The 25,719-nt window shown below is 40.2% G+C and overlaps 2 protein-coding genes across 7 annotated transcripts in view; one reads left to right on the top strand and one right to left on the bottom strand.

Moving 5' to 3' along the window:
- Window positions 1-25,719, bottom strand: part of LOC130084729 (zinc finger protein 184) — a 230,809-nt gene that overhangs the window by 149,346 nt on the left and 55,744 nt on the right. The window lies entirely within an intron of this gene.
- Window positions 1-25,719, top strand: part of LOC130084739 (KH domain-containing RNA-binding protein QKI) — a 125,851-nt gene that overhangs the window by 80,968 nt on the left and 19,164 nt on the right. For all 5 annotated transcript variants that reach the window (XM_056250218.1, XM_056250200.1, XM_056250191.1 and 2 more), the window contains exon 4: window positions 5,945-6,088. In XM_056250218.1, coding sequence (XP_056106193.1) covers window positions 5,945-6,088 — 144 coding nt within the window. The remainder of the gene's footprint in view (window positions 1-5,944; window positions 6,089-25,719) is intronic.

Raw genomic sequence — 25,719 nt, 5'->3', positions numbered from 1 at the left:
GTGCAGTTAGTGTTACTACAGTAAATCCATGGTAAATGATGGTGATTTGTAGATTGAAAAGCCTTCTGACTGTATGGTTGCACGCAGTGTTTCTCCTGTTAGTCTGCACTGCTTTAAACTAGTTTAAATCACAGAGATATTTGAGTTATTTGCTGAATTCAAGAGCTTCTCGCTGGATGTCACAGCACTGTTTAGTGGTCATGTGACCGAGACGATCAGCCAGTAAACGCATCTTCTCTAGTAAGCTCGAGCTGCGCATAAACATTATATTGAACATTTATCGAACTCTTGTAATAATTTGATCGAGGAAATTTATATTAGGCAATAATTATCATTATCGTTTTATCGCCCAGCCCTATCAGTAGACCCGAATCATTGCATCATCAAAACATGAGCCATGGAATATTACTCCTCTCTGACCATGTTTACATGCACATTACATTTTTATCTTAATATCTGAATTTTTTCAAATTGTTAGAGCCATAGCCATTTGGGGAAGTGCTCCAACATGCGGTTGCACTTTGGGCAACACGAGTTTGAGTCTTGGCTCCCATTCCCCTCTCTTCATATCTGTCCTCTTACTGTCTTATCTAAATAAAGGCAAAAAATTGCAGTTCCATAAGCCGTAACTTGATTTCCATAATCCAATTAAGCCAATATGACAGCTTTCATATCCTAGTATTACTCTGAATTCTAAACACGCATGTTATTCTGAATGCTATGAGAAAGAGATGTTTGTGAAAGTTATAGAGCATATTTTTTTAGAACTGTTTAAAAACATTAAAGCTAAATTGTGTTCGTCACCAAACAGAATGAGGGGGGACTTTCTGGGTTTGTATTGTTTCTTTGCTTGTTTTTTCAAACAGATTTTATAATAATATAAAGGCAGTCCCACCCCAAACTCCCAACATTGGTTGAGGCGACGTTGCCATGTTTGACAAAACAAAGCAATGTTTTGAAGAGTCACAGTGTTCATGGAAATCAACATACAAATTGTTTACTTATAGCTGTCACTACACATTAAGCCGTAATATGAGAATGTTTAAACATCAACACAATTACACATTTCAGCCTTTAAAGAAATGAACATGAATCAATATACAGATGGCTGAAAGCCATTTTTTTGTGCTGTTGTCAAGGACATGAATGAGAATAAATGAGTTGATTCAATTACTGTGAACTACTGTGATGTAAATTAGTGTACTACTAACACTGAATTGAAGTCCCAAGAGCAACCTTAAAGGGTTAGTTCACCCAAAAATGAAAATTCTGTCTATCACACACATGACCAGCGTCGGACAATAGTGAGCCTGAGTGTGACGTGCAACCTAGAAGCTTTGCGCAGTTCCACTACGTGAAATATCACGGCTGTACAGAGAAGGAAATGATTAGTTGAATAAAGTCGTTATTTTTGTTTGTTTTTTTGCGCACAAAAAGTATTCTCGTCGCTTGATAAACTTAAGATTGAGCCACTGTAGTCACTCGGACTATTTTAACGATGTCTTTCATAACTTTTGGGCCGGCCAGTTTCGATCCCTTAAGAAGCCTATGGAGGAGTGATCCAGCTCTCAGATTTAATCAAAAATATCTTCATTTGTGTTCCGAAGATGAACGAAAGTCTTACGGGGTTGGAACAACATGAGGGAGAGTAATTACTGACAGAGCTTTCATTTTTGGGTGAACTAACCCTTTAAAGGGTGAACCAGAATATATATTATATATATTACCTTAATCAGAGAATGATTTGCATGTAAACATGGTCACTGTGGTGAAATATACCTCATTACACCCCCCCTTACTCATCGTCCTCTCCCACCCCAGCCGTGATATTAGTTCCCAGAGCCTTCCACCGAGGGGTCGGCGCTCCTTCAGAGAGGCTTTATTGCCTCGGGAAGGATTACAAAAGAGCAGGACAATGGATTTATGGACATTGATTACGCTTTAGCGCACGAGGGGAGAGAGGTGTAAACAAAGGCCTAGTCGAGGGCCTCGCAGTTGGACATATTTCCTCGGACGTTGAAGGAGCGTCACCTGGGCTACCAGCCTGTCACTGCGGGAAAAACAAGTGTCTCTTACCCTCAGATAGACTGACACTACATGCATACACACGCAGTCCCTTCTGGCTGTCTCTGCCCAGTGTTATTGACAGCGTGGCTGTGGGTGTGTGACAATCAGCCTCAGAAGATCAATTTTTAGCACTTGTCACAACTAAGAAAAGCCAAGTAAATAAGCCAAGCGAAACCAAGAGGCCGAACAAAAAAGAAAAAGGAAGTGACCTCATAACACCCAAACACCAACGTCCTGAATGATAAATCATGAGTGTGTTGGGCGATACGCACCCCTGTTTTCTCCCCTTCGTTACTTCGCACTGAAAGGGGCAACAATGGATCCTTAATGAAAACCAGCAGGCAGAACGCGGGAACATAGACGCAGATGCTGATTGCCATCAACTTCCCATTTGCAGTCACGGGGAGAAAAAACGAGCTCTGTTTGCATATCTGATTATTGCATAAATCAGATCTTGGTTTTTTTTCTCTCTTGTGAAATCCTACATGAAAATTAGAGAAACGGCAAATCAAGCCAAATGCAGACAAACAAAAGCGGCAGTGTAGGAAAAGTGTAACGAGCCCCTTCAACTTAATGTGTGCTGGGTTTCTATCAATTAAGCAGTTTGCCCTCAGCAATCTTCAACGCCTTTTAACCAAAAGTTTCTGTCATACAATTTAGTTTTTAAAGTCCTTATATTTCTGCTCCACTAGCTGCACCAGACAAAACTGCATATTATTGTCTGAAGAAAATGTGAGTGATACTTGACTGTCCAAATTCGTCACCATAATGCTAGGGTTTCCAGGGCTTTATTATGCAGTTGCTATTAGGTGTTGTGAGGGGTTGCTATTATGTTACTACATGCTTTCTAGGCGATCGCATACTGACCCTACTAATGTTTCCAAACAGGGCTGCGTTCAGCCCCGACAAAACGTTGCACAACGTTTTTTAAACAGAAACGGTGATGCGTTGAACACACTGTTAGGATGACGCAAGAGTTGCAACTATGGCAGCTGAGAAGGCCATTCTTCGTGTTCTTTGTGAAGAATTTTCGGAGCCTGATGAAGTCGGTATAAATATCTGTTTATTAATACTACAAAATATGCCCGATGTTACAGTTACTGCACTTGCCGCCCAGAACACAAGAGAACATCCCAGTCGAGTGAAGGGATTTGTGAAAACTGTAATGGAAGCACATCTTACCTAATTCAGACTAAAGCACATCTATTTAGCCTCACATACTGACTTTATTTGTAGTTTATACTGGTTTAATACCCTGTATTTTCTTTCTCATTTTTAGGAAAAGCACTTAATTACCATTGTTTATTTCTATACCAAATGTCATACACTTGCAATGAAGCTAAAAATATAAACAACTACATCATTATGTTGATATCCTATATTTTGACAATAAAACTTACGACAAACATGTCTTCTAATATCCTCAGTTGTTGCGTATACCGAGCTGCATCGAACACATTTGTAAATGACTTTCCTTGAACCCATTGTGCGAGTTCACTTTAATACCGCGTGCTTTATATACATGTTGCTGCTGATTGGACTGCAGTTCTGACACGCCCACCAAACAAGAGAAAACGCATCTCAAACCCCGGTGCACACCGGTGCACGCCGTTTCCACGAAACATGACGTTCAACCCGGAAACCGTAGCAAAACGTTGCGCACCGTTTTGAACTTAAACGTGCCCCAGGTTTCCAAAACACTTCTACTGCTTCTCATCTGCCATTGGTCTGACTAAACAGATAGCCACGCCCCCAACTCACTCCATTGGTTAAGCTGCTGTTGCTGTGTGCTGGTCTAGATTCTCAAACAAACCCCAATGTTTTGAAAGTGCCTCAGAGCCACAATGTGTATGTTTTTCAGCTAAATCATTCTACAAATGGCGTACTTATATTTGACTCTGTATATTAAGCTAAGTTAAAAGCATATTTAAAAAAAACTGTGAGCACTGCTGAGCTAGAAGAACTAGTTTTGATTTGTCGCTCATGCTGTTGTTGCCTCTCTCTGCTAGCTGTGAAGCTTTTGTCACTGCCTGTCTGGAGACTGTATGAATTTTACTTTTTTAGAGACGCATCTCACAGGATGACATATACATGGCATCCTGACTTCTGCTTTGGTAGAGCACAGTAAAACAAAGTAGCAGCTTCTCCGTTTTATTTTTACTTTCACATCCCTTTCTGTTGTAGTCTGTGTTTTTATTAGATTTGCTGTTGCACTTTGGTGTATCAAGGTTTCAAACCCGACAGCAAGAGTGGGAGGTGAGACAGGCCCCAAGTTCCTTCTTGAACTTCATCATATCCAAACACACATATACTGTATTTCCAGTGAAAACATACATTGTTGCCAAGGGGCCAAGAATCATGTCCCAAATGACGCACTATACACTATGCACTTATACTACGCACTCTGTACTCTACCATCTAGTGTATGAACTTTATACATTTTGTCATTAAGCCTTTCTTTCAGCTAATCAAGTGTATCATCCGAGTATTTCAAGTGCACTTTTTCTTTTTGGAATTATCAGGCCCTGTTTACACATGATATTAAGATGCAATTTCGTCGATCAGATCACAAGTTGACGACGCTAAATACAGGTGTAAATGGAGTCTAAAACGTTTTGAGCTTGTCCACTTTCAACCACTTCTAGTCGAAAACGCATTCGACCGGATTGCTTCGCTCATGTGGTCGAATGTGTTCAAACAGCCACAAAAGACGCCTATTCTCCGCCTACTGAACGGATGCGTAAACATTATGGGAAGAGCGCTATAGCCAGACGGGATTTAAACTTTCTCGGCTGAAGACCCAAGTTTGGTTTCAAGACAAAAAACACACCAATGGTCCTGTTAGCCAGTGCTGGTAGATGCCATAACTACAGTTCATCACCCAGGAAAGAGCAAAAAGCATCTTTCTCCAATAATAGCCACTCAAAAGTAACCAAGTATTCTAAAGAAAAAAAAATATTCTTGCATGGTAACACTTTACTTGAGGGGGTGTGCATAAGACTGACATGACACCTTCATAACCATGACATGACACATGTCATGAATATGAAGGAGGGTTTTTGCATGTTTATGATAAGTGTCATTAAGTGTCTTTCGCTCAATTATGACATTTTTAATGCAAATATGACATTGTTTGAGATGTCTTTGTTATGACAACAAACCAAAACATCATAACCTGTCAGTCTCTTTGTCATGACAACTTGACATTAAATTAAGTTGAACTGTCATGTGGTTGGTTTTGACATTGGCTGTCATAGGGCCATTATAACTGTGTCATGAATATTTTTTGTGACCTCAACTACAGTGGTACAAATTGAAATTGTCATTAAACAGTTATAATGGCTTCATGACAGCCAATGTCAAAACCAACCACATGACAGTTTAATGTAATGTTAACCAATAAAGCTAAGTGGTTTCTTAAGTTTGATAATTAATCTGCTATGTCATGTTTATGACAGGTTGTGTTGTCTTAGTAATGTCAAGTTGTCATGACAAAGACACTGACAGGTTATGATGTATTGGTTTATGTCAAGGTGTCATAACAAAGACATCTCAAACAATGTCATATTTGCATTAAAAATTTCATAATTGAGCGAATGACACTTAATGACAGTTGTCATAGACATGCATAAAACTTCCTTCATATTCATAACATGTGTCATGTCATGGTTATGAAGGTGTCATGTCAGTCTTATGCACACCCCTTCAAGTAAAGTGTTACCTTTTGCGCAAGCAGCAGGCAAATATTGCAAAAATGTCTTAAAATTATTACGTAAGAAACAACATTATTTGAACCCTTTCTGCACTTTCTTGATTCTAGCAGTCAACATTGTGCTCAGTATCAGTGCATCTAAAACTTTCCCCCCTCTCTGTCCAGGAGGAACAGAACCGAGGCAAACCCAACTGGGAGCATCTGAATGAGGACCTCCATGTGCTCATCACGGTGGAGGACGCCCAGAACCGGGCTGAGATCAAGCTCAAGCGTGCAGTGGAGGAGGTTAACAAGCTACTCGTGCCTGCGGTGAGTACCACTGCTCTCCTGCTTACTTACTTGCTTTCTTTTCATTCCTGTTGCAAAACTCTCTTGAATATCACACGCATCATGCTTATTCTGGCTCTCTGATGTCATATGTGTCAAAATGACAGGAAGCGTGCTTCTGAGCTTACATGCCACAGGTTTTGTTTATGTTTTCAAACTATTTTCACTCAACATTTATAAATATATTTATAAATTAGCCCCTCCAAACATCAGTACAGGTTCTGTTCACAACCTGTGTGCGTGGATGACTTCATGGTGTGTCTCCCTCCACTGTTTAAATACTCCTATAATTAGTTTTTCATGCACTATATCATATTCACCAAAACAGAAACATTCCAGACAGCTTCACTCAGCAAATAATGCTGTTTCAATTAAAATAATTAACATTTGAAATTAATAGATAATTGTCATTATTATGTGACAAGCACCCACACATCAGACAAGCTGTTTTTAGCGACTAAGCATTATATATACACAATATTTGTTGTTTTTAATGGAATTTATTATAGTGTATTCCCTATAATTTATAGTGAAAAAAAAATCGTATTTATCTTTAGCTCAATTCAGTATTTGTATTGGTTGGACATGTAAGAGGTAATACACTCTCAAACATATAACCTATAATATAACTGCTTGAATACTCATTTCTCTATATATTGAATACACAAATACTATTTGAGACTGATCTTTGATTTGCTGGTTTTGATTGTACAAATTACTCAATACATTTGCTTCACAAAGATGCAGTACGTGCCATGATGAAGGAGATACTGCATCTTATAAGAAAATCTGTGATCTTGTATTATTAACATTTGTGTATTAGTAATGTTCTAATATTAGTAACAGTATAGTCATCTATCCAGAGAACATTAGAATGTGTGAATGAGTGTGCACAACCCCTAAAACATTTTCCCCTTTCGTTTCCTTTCTTTTTGGTGTCACTTGATGAGTGGGAAGTGAAACATTTTCCAAATGCTCTCCTGAAAAAGTGCTGTGCGTGTGCGGTGTGGTTGAGTAGTCAGTCACTTGGAAGATTCTTTAAGAGCTAACTGCTGCATCATTGTCATTAAACTCTATATGAAAGGGTTGGAAGAACAGGGTCAAGTCAGTCTATATGGGCATAAATTAAGGTATTTTAGGGTAGAACATTATCGATTTGATAGTTTGTTTGTTTGTTTTTTACAAGCAAATGGGCCTATTCTGCTACTGGTTGCCTTTTTTTAAAGCAAATGTATTTGTTATTTGCTCTATAACATGCCTAACTAGTGGCATGTCTTAAACAAAAAAGATATGTAGCCATGTGAAATTAGAGGTACCACTGCATTTTAATTATGATCCAAACAAAGATGCTACTTATGGAAGCTTGTTTCCGCCACAGAATGTCTTTTAGTCTTTTATTTTTCCTTCGAATTGGCCTGATAACTCGCAATTGCAAGTTTATATCTCACAATTCTGAGAAAAGATGTCAGAATTGCGAGATATAAACTCGCAATTGTGAGAAAAAAAGTCAGAATTGTGAGATAAAAAGACAAAATTCTGTCTTTTTTTCTCGCAATTGCGACTTTATTTCTCAGAATTGCGACTTTATATCTCGTAATTGCGACTTTATTTCTCAGAATTGCGACTTTATATCTCGCAATTGCGACTTTATTTCTCAGAATTGCGACTTTATATCTCGTAATTGCGACTTTATTTCTCAGAATTGCGACTTTATATCTCGCAATTGCGACTTTATTTCTCAGAATTGCGACTTTATATCTCGCAATTGCGACTTTATTTCTCACAATTCTGACGTCATATCTCGCAATTGTGAGATAAAAAGTCGCAATTATTATTTTTTTTTTTATTCAGTGGCGGAAAAAAGCTTCCATAGCTACTCACATGTAGCATGAGCAGTTGTTTTTTATTTCAATTTGATTTAATTATAGGATTTAAGACACACCTGGGCAAGACAAAAACAGCAGACGGACTGCTGCATTCACTCTCTGACAGTAGGTGGCGCTTATTGCAAAGCAGCGGTTTCTTTGTGTACCGCTGTATACAAAGCAGCGCTGCGCTTATAAACATGACTTTATACGTAGATAAGAGGAAAAGTAAATGCCATCGGAACTTTTCTGAAGACAGTAAGTTCCCTTTCGGAGATACATTCATATAAACTGCCAACTCCAATTAAATGTTTCGATTTTTCTTCCTATATTTCAAGCATGATGAACAATGATCTTGCTGTGCCTGTTACAGGATTTTCTCTGCTGGCGCGTCTTTGTTCTCCTCTTTGCGAAAACGGTCGGTTCTGATTACGGTAACGATTGATCTTTAGAAAACAGGTCGCACCACAACAATTATTTACACTCGCTCAAATGCTCCCAAATATATTTTGAGGTCGCACAGACTAAATTTCAGGAGCAAATACTACCAAAATGGTCGCAATTTCGAGCCTTGATAGAGCGTTGCATGTCACTCACTTGGTGGTAGGACGCTGCCTTAGATATCTGCATATATAGAGAGCATACTTTGAAGGCAAATAAGCACTAATGTACCTTATAATACACAGCTAATATCGAGCGTATAGATTCCAGAAGTTTTCATTGTATTGTTCTCTAACTCTAGTGTTTTAGGATGTCACATGACCTTAAATGTCTAGTCATGTGATGAGGAAGTAAGTGCATTGATGTTAATAGAGTATGAAACTGTTGTAGACACATTCCAAGGCTAACTACTGCATGACCAGTGAGTCCTACCTCAGTGATTTCATTAGCCATGGGGCTTTAATGACGAACACAGCTGCTCAGGATTCAGATGCTCACTGCTTACTCTGTTCATGTTGCATTGTTGCAAAATGTAGCATAGTTCCTCATTAAATAGTTATTAGTAGAGGACTTTACCGCAAACCATGAGACTGGGCCTTGCTCGAAAGTGACATCATCCATGAAAGTTTGCAAAAACATGGAAACTGTGTTATTATGGTCAGTCTAGCCTAATCTTACCTGAGGTTTTCTTTTATTTTGCCTGTGATTTAAAAAATTTGGCGTTTTACAAAGTTGTACTGGTATGAATTTTCAAGCGTATGATTGATTTTTTCTTGCTCTTGTGTACACTACATAAATGTATGCCACATTAAAAATATTTGTGACATAAATATAGCTTTTGATGTGGCTTCCTTTGCTGTATTAAGACTGTGGGGTCTATAACTGTACTAATTATGATATTTTGGTCTGAGCTTTGATGTACTGGGTAGAATTTGTGCTTGTGACATGGCTACTGGCTCACACCTGATCCCATTCCCCTTCTCCCATCAACGGTTAATTCCAAGCTCATAAAAACTTTAGTTATCACCAAAGTGGTTTACTGGATGAGTTTTTACTTTAAACTATTTTTGTTTTTAGGTGTATCACAGTGGTCTTAAAATGTTACGAGTGACAGTGCTAGTTGAAGACTTTCATGCCAGTTTACAGAAAGAAAACTATATTATGTGGTCTCCAGAGGAAAGATTATATGTTTGCTTCAGTTGGCTGTCATGGCAACTGCCAACACCTTCAATAAGCTCAGTGAGAACAGTCACGCCTCCCCAATCAGTGGACCTACTCTTTGGGTCTCCGAGTGGACACAGTCTACAGATACTACTGAGACATCGCCATTTAACCTGATCGTCCATCTAAGAGCAATTCCCTTGTGTGGTAGCTAACCCTCAGACGACCCACAGAGAGGCCAACCCTTCCTTATCAATCCCAGCCCCACTACTGCTGTGTATGATGGCCAACAGTGCCCTCCCACATCCCAAGGTAAAATCCATTAACACCTCAGTGTTTGCCTACAGGGACTTTTCTCAGTCAAATAGATGGAGGGAGGGATTTTTTTTTTCCTTTCTGTTTGCACTAAGATAACAGCCACTAGTGTTCTGCTCCAACTTCTGTAAAGATCTTTATAATCCCTACTGAAATTTGCATACTGATTGATCGCATCTTGTGGCATTTGAGCTGTACGCTCTGCTTCTCCACATGTTGGTGGGGTTAGTATTTGGTGTTTGTAGGAAATGTCCGTCTACACAATATATATATATATATATATATATAACAAGGTTAGATGTTGTCGGAAGAAGGAGGCGGGAACCGGCGAACATTCAACAGCATTAATAATAAAATAAACAAATACAAAACGAAAGTAAAAGACAGCACCCCCTCACGGACGACTGCTGTCACATAAAATAAAACATAAACATAAAATAAAATAGTCCAGGCCTGGCCTCTCTTATCCTTCACTGTCGTCACTCCTCCTTTTATGCTTCCGCTCCTCCTTGAGAGATACGAGACCGGTGCTTCGTGCAGGTGGCGCTCATTAGTAATCACACCACCGGCCTGCTCGCCACAGAAGTATTTATATATCAGGTTATATAAATCAGGTGAACGCAGTCACATTATAAAGCATGTCAGGAAGTCACTTGCTTGTCTGGCGGTCTACCTTCCAGTAGAAAGCTAGCAACCGAGACACATTATAGTAGCACACCAGGAGTCGTCAGCTTGGCTTCTTAGAGTCATCTATTTTAAATCATCATCATTATCTACATCACCACCGTTGCTCTCAGCATCATAATCAGCAGCACTGGCAGTAGTGGCAGCAGTTGGTGTGGTGCACTCAGGAAGCCAATGACCAGCAGGATACTGCTAACACAGTCAAAAGCAATTATCATCAATGGCTTTGTGACAAATATATAAAAGCCTTCGCTTCACAATTGCATCTGATTGTGCTGACTGAGGCAAGGTCTCACCAGACTCCCCTGAGCTCCTCTGTCTCTCAAATGCAGGAAGGAAAGCTCATTTACATAATACCTACCAGTGGTAACATGCTGCTCTTTTCCATACAATGAAAGTGAATAGTGACTAGGGGCTGTCAAGCTGAAAAAAATGGGGGGGAAAGTACCATAATTGTTGTCCATATAACATGTACACACTATTCCAAGTCTTTCTGACATACAATAGCTTTATGTGAGAAAAATCTTGTCTTGTGATGATACATCTTGGTGTACCATATTTGAACATACTATATGTGAATGTGAATGTGAATGTGGCCCTGTTTACACTTGGTATTAAGATACGTTTTGGTCGATTGGATCACAAGTAGACGAGGGAGACACATTCCCGTTTACAACTGTTGTTTTAATCTGTCTCTTTTGTCCACTTTCGACCACTTCTGTCCTGATTTATTTGAGGGGAGGGTTTATGGGCGGGTAAATCTATAGGCTTTTTCAGATCTTTTGATCTAATGAACGAAATAAGCTCATGGAATTTACATATGAACGTGACCGGAGACGACGGAAAAACATACAGATCATCAGCTTTAGTTTCGGCTCTGACAACCGCAAGACCAGCCGAACGCTGTGAGTGTGTTAGAAATCAGGAATGGTGAGAGAACATTGTGCTTGGTATGGTTTTCATCTTCAAACCAAACTTGGGACTTCAGCCGATAAAGTTTAAATCCCGTCTGGCTAGTGCTCTTCCCATAATGTTTATGCATTAGTTCAGTAGACGGAGAGAAGACGGTCTTTTGTGGCTGTTTGAACACATGAGCGTTTACACTACGAAAGCAATCCGGTCAAATGCGTTTTCGACTAGCTTTCGACTAGCCGATCGACCAAAGCGCATCTTAATACCAGGTGTAAATGGGCCTTAGATGCGGTGGAGGAGAAGATTATCAGTAAAAATGTCCCTTTTTTCCATATGAAGCTATCTTATAACCTATGCTGCTGTTTGCCATTTTTGGGGCTTGAAAGCCCTTGGTCTTCATTTACTTTCATTGCATTGAAAAGGGCAGTGTCGTCATTCTGTTAAACTTCCATTGTTGTGTGCTTTTTACAGAATGACGCATCAGAGCTGTTGGCTAGTGGGGACCCTGTTTTGAGTCTGACTTGGGTCAAGACCCTATTCTAAGTAGTAATGGTTTAGTAATGGTAGTAATTTCGCATTTATTTTCCTGTCTCCACTCCCCTAACCTACAAAAAATAAATGCCACAAAAATAAAAGTATAAAAAGCTTGGAACGACATAAGAATGAGTAAATTACAGAATTTTACATGATAGGTGAAGTATTGATTTTATATTTTTTGAAACCACAGAAATCTTAACATTACATTGCTTGAGATGGACCTGTCTTTCTATTTGGTCAGCTGTAAATGGCCAGGTTATAGTTACTTTTATATCCAGGATGGAAGTTCTATGAATCTGCATGAGAGGGGGTGATCTTTAATGTAAACGTACAAATTGCATGTTCCTAAAATATGTTCTACTCAAACTCAAGCTCTTAACCTCCCACATGTCACAGATAATTCATATTCCTGGAAAACAGACGTCTCGTGTCACTTCACTGTGAGTATTTTCAGCTATGCTAATCTGAACTATGACACACAACTTTTAACGGCAAATTACATGCACACCCTGGAGAAAGCTAATTTCAGAGAGCATTTTAGGGCCTTTATTTAGAACATAAGCCGGTAGGCAGCATCTAAACCTTGAGGTGAAGCGCTTACTGCTATCTGTTATAGCTCTCAACGTTCTCACTCTGTTTCCCCACCCTGTGTTAGTGGTAGCTAGGCCTAAATGGTCATTGCTGAAGGGACTACTTTAATTAAAGTCCTGTCTGTCAGCCGCCCCTCCGTGGCTCCCAGCCTGAAGCCATGACAGATAGAGGCAGCTCTAATTGTCAGGGCTGGAGATAAAGTGAAATTTGAAATTGGGTGTGGAGGGACTACTACCACACAATGCACACACACATACACCTCCCCTTTTTGGCCCATGCGGTTGTCCAGCTGTGCCAGCAGTGGTGTTGGAGAGAAGGTTAAGTAAACAGTAAGGGCCAGCGGGGCCCAAAGTACCCCAACTCCCCTCTACTCATCACAGATCAGATTAGTGCACCCTGTCAGTCAAGACTTCCTTGTTGGGTACTGTAGTTCCAGCTCGTACCTGAATCCCAACGTTTTTGGTCTTTGAGCTTTTATTGGTGTATGATTGTTGTGTGTTTTGTGGTGGTTGCTAACACAGTCATCACTATTACTGTTGCTTATTGTTTAGGGGTGTCCAATCCTGCTTCTGGACAGCCACCTTCCCACAGAGTTTAGCTCCAACTTACTCCAGCTGGAAGCTTCCAGTAATCCTGAGACCTTGATTAGCTGGTTCAGTTGTATTTAGTTAGAGTTAAACTCTACAGGAATGTGGCTGTTCAGGAGCAGGACTGGACACCCCTAGTTAAGAGTCACAGACTTAAACAAATCCCAAATCCCTATCCCTAAAGTAATAAACTTTGGTTATTAATCCATCCCAAACCACGGACATGAAAAATACCTAAAGTCATAAAGACTTGTCGAAGAGAGGTGTGCATTTACTTTTCTTAGATACAGTGGGTGAAATAATCATGTAGACTTATACTGAAGGAAGGAACCCAACTATATCTAAGCAACAGAATATCATAGAGACATCAGAGTGGACAGTAGGCGACCTATAAATCAACCAGAACACCCTAGCTACTACCTAGGATTTTGGAAAACACCACTTGTAAAAATCTAGTCATTGGACTTTTTGGATCTTGATCCTTGTTTTTAGTTTCTCAAACTCTTTTTGCCTAAATCACCCACTGGCACATGTTCACGATGGGATTGTGAGCCCCACAGATTGCGAGCGAATGCTGGGAGAAGTGCCTAAGAGCTGATATCTAGGCGGGGTAGGCACAAGTTCTGTTTGGGGATTCCCGTGACGTGCTCAGCGAGCGTTAGTCACACATAAACGAATCTCTGCCTGCAAGATTGCACATGGACACCTTCACATCTTTGTAAGAATTCCTGAGTGGATGTAGAAGCAAAGGCGCTTTATGGGTGAGCAGAGCCAATGTTGCTGTTTGTGACGGGGATTTTTTTTTTAGGAAGGCAGGAGAATGAAGGGCCCAGTGGTTTGTGGGAGGTTCCATCTGTTCCCTTCATGGCACAATAGGCTCCCTCTTGCATGACATGTTTTTCTGCCTCTCGCTGTTTCTCTGAGTGCTCAGCACTGCCGAAATAGAGAGAGAGAGGTTGAATAGAGCCCATGTCTCTCTTTGCAGAAATAAGTGTGTGTTGCCGGCAAATCTCTTGCTCTAAAAAAGACATGTTGTATTCATTTGTGTGCATGCACATTGAGATCTCGAGAAACGACTGCACATTTTTGCATATCTTTGTCTCTGCAGGTGCACATACTGCTTCCTTTTGTCCAAAGGTCTCCTTTCCATCAGTAATGTGACTTTGTATATGTCGACGGGTGTAACTCTGTGTGTGGCTACGGTGTACGTGTGAACGGCAGGGACTGCTCTGTGGTCACATGATTGAGTAGTCATCCATGTCTTTGAGGCAGAGAGCGCATCAAAAGGTTCTTTGTTTACAACTGGAGTGTGGAAATCCTGAGCGGGCTCTTTGGCCCTACAGGGTTGGATAATGCTCCCAGTGGGGCCCTCTCCCCTTCCCCTCCCCTCTCTCCTCTGAGAGAGTCCAGCATCTTTTCTCTCCCTCTCATTCTGGTCTCTTATCTCTCTGTGTGTCCCTCCCTCTGTCTCTCATGATGTTATTGAGTAACACTTTGTTTTGGAGCTAGTGTTGGTACAGTTCGGTTGCACAGGGAATAAAGGCTAGTTGGGGTTCACGGGCCAGAGAGTGCATTACCTTGGCAACTGTTTGAGAGGCCCCATCCACAAAGGAGAGCACCGGGTCATGTGACTGTACTACAGAGGGGCTTAAATCATCCACCAATCTCCCCTGCTTTCAGATTTTCAGCTATTTTAAATAACAAGCTTGCTCATTCATGAGACCAGATGGAATCTGCAGACTTTTTGCAATGATTTGAAGGGGAAATATGTGGAGTTGCACTGAATTGATTTGAAAAAATGCCTTTAAAAGTTTTTGTTTGTTTGCTTGCCCATCCTGGCCAACCACACAGAGCAACACTGACACAACCATTGCCATGTGTTTTAATCGGGACTCTTTGTCCAGCTAATGGCAGATGGGAGGAGTGTATTAACCTGTTTGGTGAAACTAGTGGCCCTGAAATTACACGCATCACTTTTAATCAATGAACATGCGAGAGACATATTCCCTTTTATGAATGACATATGTTCTTGTGAACTCTACAGAAAGTTCTGGGTGCCCAAATTCTGTGTGGAGCCACTTATTTACACTCAAATCCCCTTGTCCCTCTCTTTGCTACCTCTCTCTCTCTCCCTTCCCAGGAATGACACTGTAATCCCTGTGTAAATAGAGGGATAGAGTAAAGATGCAGACTCCATGGCCGTTCAGAAATCTATCCAGCTTCTCTGCTCCGCCGAGCTCCAATAGAACAGCTGCTTCCCTCGGGCACCACGGAAACGAAATGTCACGAGCGAAATAAAGGCTCCCGTTCCGAACGTGTACCTTCTGTCAGCAAACGCCACTTTTCTCCAACGCTGCACTTAGTCTTTAATGCACTGCTTGACTTTACCAACGCTGGGTGGCCTTTTCCACTGAGAAAACGCAGAAATAATTTTGTGTTGTCATCTCCGGAGCCTTTTCCTTTCAGTCTCCGACTTCCCTTCACTGCTTCAAGGCTAAAGAATGAATATGATACAATATGATTGTTGATCGTGAAAGGGTATGTGAAAGACTGGCCTTTATAATTCTGTGGTTTGATTCTTAAGAATGCCTTGAGGCCAATGCCAACAGAGACCAAAGGAAAAATGATTCAAATTAAGACATATTGAAGATTGTGAATATATGGAGCACGTTTGGGAAGTATTAAGCCTAGCGAGACATTTATGTAACAGCTCTACACTGTGTCAACAAATGCCTCTATCGTATCTATTGTTATTTCTCCTAAGGAAAGATGGAGACTTTTAAGCATTGCTCTCAATCTCATTGCTTTCTAGGAGAACCAAATACGATATTAAAGGGAACTCATTTGTGATTTTTCTCAACATCTATAATAATAATAATAATAATAAAACCTTTATTTAACCAGGTGAGCACATTGAGAACATTTTCTCATTTACAATGGCGACCTGGCCAAAAAAAGCGTCGAGGTACAAAAACATAAGTTACACATATAATTACAAGACAGAGTAGTACTCAATTAACATAGAAGAAGATTAATATACAGATCCGTAGAGCAAGTACACAGATCAGGTTAGCATGTACAATCTCTCTTATCAAGTGGTTCAAGTTGGTTTATTACTCCTGTGGAATACCAGATCTTTAGTCGGTGGTTCTGATTGGGCTTAACAATGCTCTTCATTCAGACGAGAAGATCCTCCTCCTCATGCCGATGTTTAGAATTTGCATGCAGCCTGAAGATGAATAATACAAGAACACATGCATTTTTAAAGGCCAACATTACTCAAATCTGTTTTTCTGGCAGTCTGGGACAGACGCGGATGCTCTGTGGGAACTGCTCTGCTGGAGATGAGAAAATTCGGTGTGATGTTGAGGAGCACTTTCACTCGCTCTCTCTTTCTGATGCCTTTTCTAACACCCCCGTCATGTTTTTGACTTTGTGTCCAGCCTTTTTTTTTGTTGCAGTCCTCGTTTTTTTGCATGTTGTGAGAGATCAAAGCTACCTTTTATATGAACAGAGATAAGAGGGTTGTATTGTTATGGAGAGATGTACGGAGAGATGGCTAGTTGCAGGGTTACCGGGTAAGAATGTGTGTTTTCGAGAAGGAAAGAAAGTGTGTGTGTGTGCTAAACAATCAAAGTTTCACAACGATAAAGTGAGTCTTGGTGAGTTCTCTCTCTCTCCGTGTGCCGTCTCCTCAGTTCAAAGCCAGTTTGATGTATGAGACTTCCTCCTCCTCCTAATTGCACCTCTTTAATTCCAATGAGGAGGATGCCTACGCTCTGACAGCTAATCACTGACACGGCCCGCTTTACTCAGCAGTTGGGTGTACTTGTCTGGAAACTTCATGTCTGTTTCAACTGTGTGTGTGTGTGTGTTTAGACACGTGTGCATACGTGTGCGCTGCCTTGCATTGTTAGCGCTAGAATCTCAGAGTCTCTTGCTGGCAGGCACGACAGCTGGCAGGACACCGTAACACTTCAGCATCTGTTCTAATGTACTCAGGTAATATCTGGCTTGCCATTAAGGCTACTTAAGTGGTTTGTTTTCTCTGATAAGTGTGTAATAAAAAGATTTCAATATGATCTGAAATATTTCTCATCACATTCTTCCAAGACCAAATCATCTGAGCTATGCCACGACGTATAAATTGACCCTATTTGCTTCCTTTATGCAAATTCCTGTTGTGTGCAACTCATTGGTACATGTCATTCCTAATTGAAACATTTTGTCTTTGGAATCTTTTATCAAAGCACATTTTCTTTTCTGCTCATGTGACAAATCCCTCTCAATTTTCAAGCCCTCCTCTCTAACCATCTGTCTCCAACCAGAAGTCACCACTTTTCACAATCCAATTCATTTCTGCGGGTTCTCATTTCCCACCCTATACATTTTCACGTTGAATATCCTGTTTTACCCAGAAATACATGACTAGGACACAGCATTTCACATTGACTTTAAAATGGCTGTCTTTTGCTTATTTGTAGCATTATTACAAGTCTACTTACTGTATGTTAGTCAAGGTTTCGTAATTTAGTTTAAGATGTTGACCCTTAGAATTAAACTGACCATCATTAATGTGCATATGGTTGTGTGTCATCATTGATATTTCTGTCACAGTATTGATACTGTGATGGTTTTTTAACAGATTTTTTAAATGGAATTAGGAGGGAGTTTTGCGTTATCACCATTACAGTATCCTTAAATAGTGCGTTAAACTCTTTTATTTCATTTTGTTTCAAAGGAAAATCATATTCTCCTAGATAGTCTCCTAAGTGTAACACTCCCTTTCACTGTCCTTCACAGTCCAGTAGTAAATGACAGAAATGTTTAGCTTGATTAAAGCTTTTCATGTTTGTTTTTCCAAGTAAGACAGGTGACAAATTATAAATAAGAGTTTTAAATATTAAACTTGATTGAGGAGCGCATTACATTACCTGTCATCTCGTACCTTTATTCCACTTTCAAATCATGCCGAACAGAATTGAAGTTAATTAACATTCTGATTTGCCTTTATGTATCCATCGAATGTAGTCGATCGCACCAGACTGCACGTCTGTGTGTGAACTCTGTCGTCTAATACTCCTAATGCATCCTGTCTGCCGAGTGTGTTACTGTTGTTTATGGGCCGCAGAACAGATGAGGATTTTATTCGACAGCCTGCATTTGAATGCGCACATACACAGAGTTTTGGCACCAGGGACACTTGCACTACTTCCCTCTCTCAAAGCCAATTAACATAAAACCTCATGTGCAGGAAACTGACTAAGACTGTAAGCTTTGTGCTTTCCCACAGGTTTGCGGCTGAATTGATGCATGTTCACATACTGCCTCTCCAAACGCACAAGCGCATACAGGCCCCATCCCTCTCTCTCTCTCTCTCTCTCTCTCTCTCTCTCTCTCTCTCTCTCTCTCTCTCTCTCTCTCTCTCTCTCTCTCTCTCTCTCTCTCTCTCTCTCTCTCTCTCTCTCTCTCTCTCTCTCTCTCTCTCTCCCTCTCCCTCTCTCTCTCGGGCCATTGTGACCCTGAGTATTTTCTCTCACATCCAGGAAAGGCTACTTCCCTGCCTCTTACCGAAATAACCTGTAATCTAATTTTAACCTGTGGGTTTTCAGACAAAGAATAGAGCTCGTGATCTTTGCACTCATTTATGTGGCTAAATTTACCCTGCAGTTTTAGTGGAGGTTGCAAATGTCAATTAAGCATAACTGATGTATTCACAGTGTGATTTAGGCACTTAAAAGACTACCATGGTATTACCATTGTTTTTTTGTTTGTTTTTTGTACCATGGTTTTTTTCCCCCTAAAAACTGTGGAAGTACCATCAAATGGTAATACTATGGTACTTTGATGGTACTAAAACTATACTGAGATTCAAGTAACATGGTACTTCCGAAAATACCATGGTATATGTCCAAGAAAACATAGTAGTATCCATGTTTTTGTTTGTTTGTTTGTTTGTTTGTTTGTCTGTTTGTTTTTCGTAGTTTTTTTTTAAAGTGTAGATATGTACAGTGATATTCTGGCTTAATTGGATTAAGCTGTAATTATTCTCATAAAGCAGTTTTAATCTTCACAGTGACTGTAAGTATACTTGTGTATCTGTGTGGTCCGTCATGTGTGCAGCTGCGAAACTCAAAATCGCAGCTCGTTTTTTTAGTTTGAGTTTGACATCAATGCCAGGCAGCAATTTACTGAACAACAGACCAAATCATCCTGGGGTGTGTTTCCCGAAAGCATTGTTAGCCAACCGTTATCAGCATAGTTCAACGAGTCGGTGTTTCGCCGTTTTTGAAGAGTGCGCACGTGCGAATGAGGTCTATGTAAGAACGAGCCAGTAATTGAATTTGGAAATAAAGCAAAATAACTCCGAAAAATGAGAATTAGTCCTCAGATTCATTAAAAGTAGTTATTACTCCACCATGTTAGTGACATTATTAACCAACGTGGTTGAACGACCAATTAGCGACAGTACGGTTTCGGGAAACAGTCGTGACTAGCTAGTTGATTTCTTCAACGATGCAAGTTAAGCAGCGAGATATGCCGTTGTTCGGGAAACACACCCCTGATCAGCATTGACTAAGCCAATGCCATGAGATCTGGGCGGGGCTATCTGTTTGACCGACCAATGGAAAGTGTCCGTGAAATCTGTCAACCTATTCAGTGTAAACGTGTCGATGTACTGTAGGTTTTAAGATCATGATTATTTCAGAATTTCATAGTTTTGTTGTGGATTAGTTGGTTAATTAATTTGCATGTAAACGCTTAAAGGGGCTGATTTTTGATAGTTTTCAAGTATGATGTACATGTGAACAAACTCTATCTGTGGAAAGAGTCTCTGAGGAAGAGAGTCGCAGTGCTGAGGAGATAAATCCTGGGGTTCTGGTGTGTCGTGGAGGGACAGGAAGGGCCGTGGAGAGGATGAGGTGCGGCTGGAAGTCAAGCGTTCGTGTTTGTGTGTGTAAGAGAGCAGCTGTGCGCCGCGATTGGGACTCGTTCCGGTTTCCACTCGTCAGGTCCTCCCGTCCTCATAGCACCCCTCTGTCCTTCAGCCTTCCCACTCGACCAATGACCGTCTGAACCACGTTTGACAGCTTCGGTTTATGTCCTTGGCCTTGAGAAATTGCTACTAATAAGATAAAGCATGTAATAGAATAAAGCACTGGGAAGTATAAAATTGGATCATATTTTGTGTTGTTAGAGAGAAAGCAATCACTTGAGTGGTTTGCGAGAGAGCGGGGAGTTGGATCCGTGTCCACCCTGTAGCAACAAAGAAGAGAAAAGACAGAATGACATCTAAAAGAAAATAAAGTAAAAGGCAGAAGGACCTTCAAACAAGAGCTATAGTCTCAAGCCAATAAACGCATAACAGTTCCATCAATCTAAGTTCAGGAAGAAAAGCAGCTGCAAACGCATGTAGAGGAAGAGGGCGAATGAGGAAAAGAGAGAGATACAGTAAGATATAGCTGCCTATAGAGACAACTTTCTAAGGTGTCATATGTATATACTCCTGACACAAGACTCTTTTAGAAATGTAGGAAGCAATACAATTCTATAGACACAAAAATATAAAAGAATCCCTTTCAACCCATTTTTTTTCCAGTTGAACTATAAAATCAATGACAGCCAATCTGAATCCACCAGACTTTAAAGAGCATTTAAGACAGGCCTTGAGTCAGTATTGCATGCAATCCCAGAATGCATGGCAGACCAAACAGGAGGAATGTCGATTATGTGTATTTACACAATTATTTGTTTATAATATATACACACACTGCCATTCAAAAGTTTAGGGTCAGTAAGTGTTTGTTTTTTTAAGTCTTTTTTACTTTTATTCAACATGAATGCGTCGAATTGAACAGAAGTGACAGTAAAGACTTTTACTGTACAGTGTTACAAAAAAAATAATATTTCAAATAAATGTTGTTCTTTTGAGCTTTAAAAAAATTGATTTCCACAAAAACATTAAGCAGCACAACTGCTTAAAATGGACTATTTTACTCAATATTTGTGAGTGCTACATCTTAGTGTGCCTTTTAGAGTATCACACTGTAAACTGATCAACATGCTAACTCAGGGACTCCAGATGAATATTAGTCTGTATGGCTAAATCTGGTTCATTTACATTTGGACATTGTCCTTATGTTCATTAATGTGCACTGTCCCTTATTAAATAAATAAACAAACAAACAAACTTCAGATTCAACTGAGTCTCCAGTGTGCTTCACTGTTTGAGTTGTTGCCTATGTAGAACGCTCCATATCCGTCACTTAAGATGATCCATTTCAGTTAGGATGCCACCCAATGCCTTGTACACATTGTACAATTTTGGGATGTCCCGGACAAAAGATGACCAATCGTGGTGATTTCTGTGGTCGTGGCTCCTAAACGCTGGTCCTATCCGTCACACACTGGGAGAGGTTTAAAGACGGCTATATATATATATATAAAAATTCGTTATACATTATTAATTAAACACAGGCAGCTGGTTTATTTGCACTGAACACAAATTTGCTTTCTTTCGTCATATTCTGTGCTCATCTGCTTTTCTGTAGTATGCATTATTAGTATGGTGTTAATGTCACTAAGTTTGATAATATAATTTATGTCTTTTAAATTAGTCTAATGCATTAAGCCATGTTAGCGTTTCAGAACATCCACGAGGAGGCGGGTTTCGTAACATCATCGCGTACAATAGAAGTCCCATTTCATTGGCTAGGCGCCAACCAATAAAACGGCTCCTTCGAACACCCCCGCTCCCGCCCCCCTTCCGCTCTCACCGCCACTGAGTTACAAGTGCACAAATCAGTTTTGCACCTCATTTATCGCGAAAAGAGTAGCAAAAGTCAAGGCGCGAAATTTGAACTTGCAGTGACAGATTTGAGAAGTTGCAAGTGCCTATTTGAGGTTGTACTGCGAATTTGAATGTTAGAAGAAGTGCAAATCTGTATTACAAGTTTGTGTCTGTCGTTGTATCTTTGTGAATGGCATTTTGCACATTTGTGACTGCTTGTCTGCAGCTTCAGATTCAGAATACAGGTTTGTGACTATTGTCTGCGAGTGCAAATCTCAGCGTTCAAGTTCAGATTTTTATTTTACAGGTTTTCACATCGGAGCTGTGAGTGTAAATGTTCACATACAAGTACGAATATTTATTGTACAAGTTCTCAAATTCACATCTACGTGCTCTCGAGTATTGCTACTGATTTACCTTCATAGTTTTCACGGTCTTGAGACCAAAGATAGCCTGCGATCATTTTCTGACAGTGTCATAAATTGAACATGATCATCTCACAGTGTGTTTGCTGCTAGGACCTACATCTACTGACTAGCCAATAAAAATGAAACACGAAATGGCGTATTGATCAACTTTACATTGCGCTTAAACTTAAAACTATTACCTCAAGCTCCATTTGCAAAATTGTCATGCCAAGTTGGGCTCTTTTCCCTAGCCATGACTGTCCATATTCTTCTCTTTCGATTCCTCCTCTTTCTTTCAGTGCACATTAAAAACTAAAATCTCTATTTGTTTACCACTAGCACATGCTGATGACGTTTTATTCTTCTATACTAACCTGCGTCGTAAGATTCAATAGGTGTCTACATACATGTCGTATCCAAGTTTATTAGATCGATGTCATACAGTGTGTTTTGTAATGATCTTATAGGATTGCTGAGATCACAGTCTAGCAGGCATCAAGGGGCGTTCACGCTGCCAGTGATTTGCAATGACAGAGCAACCTGCAGTCATTCATTTTTAATGAGAGTTCAGGATTGCCAGTGAGATGAGCGACAACGACCGTTGGCGATGCAACAAAGTTAAACAAAGTTGAGTTCAACTTGATGCAAGTGAACGGCGATACTGTTAATACACTGATGTAGTTGAGTAGCAACCAAGAGCACAGACACGCAATGACCTCCAGTGGTTTAATCACTGTCAATGTGACCAACCCTTCAGAAGGCAGATGCCTATGGAGACTGTAGAGAGAGAGAGAGAGAGAGAGAGAGAGAGAGAGAGAGAGAGAGATGCAGACCTGACAGGCCATGATGGAAAGTTGTAGGCTGGCAGGCATTGTGTTCTAAAGGTCATCGTGATCCCAGTCTGAAAAGCTCCAGAGCGATTCCTCTTTATGCAAGCAGACTTTAAAAGCCTTTTACATTGCCTGACCTGAACGCACACACTTCTAGTCTCTCTGCCTGGATCATAGCACTTTAAGGCACTGTTTACAAATGGAGTTAACATCATCATTGGGTCATCCGATCACAGTGGTCAGCTCTAAATATACACTACCGTTCAAAAGTTTGGGTTCACTATGTTATTAATACATTTATTCAACAAGGATGCACTGAGGGGGCGTTTACACGACACCGTTTTCAACTAAAAACGGAAATCTGTTTATGCGGTCATTTACACAACAACATTTGGGGGGCCTGAAAATGGGTTTCAAAGTGTAAGTTTGAAAAAGATATCGTTATCGTCTCCATGTACAAACATGAATTTGTGGAAACGGTGTCGTCATGAGCTAGCATGGTTAAAACCAGACCATTCTCAGTTGTAACTGAGTTATGGTCTGGCAAAGCGTCATAGACAAATCATTTCCAGAGGGGCGTCACCAATGGACGTCGCGGATAGACCTAAACCCAATCAGAGCGATGAAGGAGATGACGTATGCAGAGCGGCGGAGAAACATCTCCGAGTGTTGTTCTTTGCTCGGTTTTTAACAAAAAGGAAACGTTCAAATCGCTTAAAACAGACGCGATAGCTGACTCGAACGAGTGATGTTCGACGGCGGCATCCATCTTTGTAATGTAGGCTACAAAATCTGCTTCAAAATCCCAGCGCTGTCGTCATCGTGTAAAGCCCGCCCCAACGTTTCTGATTGGTGCCGCGATTTCGGCGGATTGGAAATGGGCTTGAATGAGCTCTTTGCCAGACTAACTTTCAGAGCAAATCTAAATTTGCCGGAAGTTGTCTGGGTTTAGTCATGAGCATGTGTATTACGTATTCAGTCTATAGGCGCGTAGTGTTTGTTTACAAAGAGACATCGCCATCTACTGGCCTGGCATGAATAATACAGCGGGGGTTTTTTTGTCGTTTCACGAATCCGTGTGAACTTTGATCATTTTGACAAAGTTGTCGTCTGTACATGAAAAATGTAAAGGAAAAACATTTCATCGTTGTCATGTAAACATACTCTAAATTGATCAAAACTGACAGTAACAACATTTGTAAAGTTGTAAAATATTTCTATTATATTAAATGCTGTTCTTTTGGTCTTTCTTCTCATTAAAGAATCCTGATGTTTACACCAAAATATGAAGCAGCACTGTTTTTATCATTGATAATCAGAAATATTAGAATGATTTCTGAAGGATCATGTGACACTGAAGACTGGAGTAATGATGCTGAAAATACAGCTTTGATCACAAGAATAAATTGCATTTTAAAACATTCAAATAGAAACAGTTACTTTAAATTGTAATAACGTTTCACAATATTACTGTTTTACTGTATTTTTGGTCAGATAAATGCAGTCTTTGTGAGCATAAGAAACTTCTTTTTTTTAAATCTTACCGACCCCAAACTTTTTTTATCAAACTTTAGATTAGGGTCCAGCTCTCACTATTAAGTACTCAATAAACTCCTAATTACTGCTTATTAATAGTTAGTAAGGTAGTTGTTAAGTTTATTTATTGGAATGTTGAATATGATCATGCAGAATAAGGCATTTATATATGCTTTATAAGTATAAATAAACAGTCAATATCCTAGTAACAAGCATGCTAATAAACGACTAGTTAATAGTGAGAATTGAACCCTAAACTAAAGTGTGACCAAAGTTTTTGATTGGATCACTCAAACCACATTTAAATGCATGTGACAAGATCCGATAACAAGATACAATCACCCTTCCAAAACAAAGGTTTTAAATTTGACCAGCTACATATACAGCTTCAAAAGACAGCAATTTAAAAACGTGGAATAGCAGCAAACAAGACTTGACAGAATATCTTCAGGACGCCTTACATGAACATGCAGTCACAGATCATGTGAAGGTCAGCTCATTCAGTCTAACAGAGGCAGTATTAGAAGAGCAGACGGGCCACAAGCCGAAACGCACAGTAGGCATCAGACTGGAAGAAAAATCAAGCAAAATTAGTCAGAACCCGGTGGCCAATTGGTGAGAATTTGATTTAGCCACCCCAGAGTCCTCTATATATTAAAGTGAAACTAGGACCAGAGGCGTTGGCTTGGAGCGCTCGCACGCAGATCCTCACGCATGAACCATCAGCTCTGCTGCAGAGAGAGGCTTTGTTCTGTCAGTGCGTCTCGGTTTCACTGCGAGAGCAGGAAAAGCCCTCGGCAAACGCTGTCATCGAAGGAGGGCGAGAGATGTGGATGAAAGAAGGACAGTGGAGAGGAAGAGGCCAGGGAAAGAAACGCTTGTGACTGAGAGCGGAAAGAGGGGACATTGTCAGACGTGCTGTAATACATTACCGGCAAGTGTGAAAACCCGAGTGA

The sequence above is a fragment of the Rhinichthys klamathensis genome, unplaced genomic scaffold (genome assembly GCF_029890125.1).
Source record: "Rhinichthys klamathensis goyatoka isolate OS25496 unplaced genomic scaffold, OSU_Roscu_1.1 h1tg000003l_1, whole genome shotgun sequence".
NCBI classification, from domain to species: Eukaryota; Metazoa; Chordata; class Actinopteri; order Cypriniformes; family Leuciscidae; genus Rhinichthys; species Rhinichthys klamathensis.
Note: the sequence above shows the minus strand (reverse complement) of the source record. Positions and strands in the feature narration are given on the sequence as shown.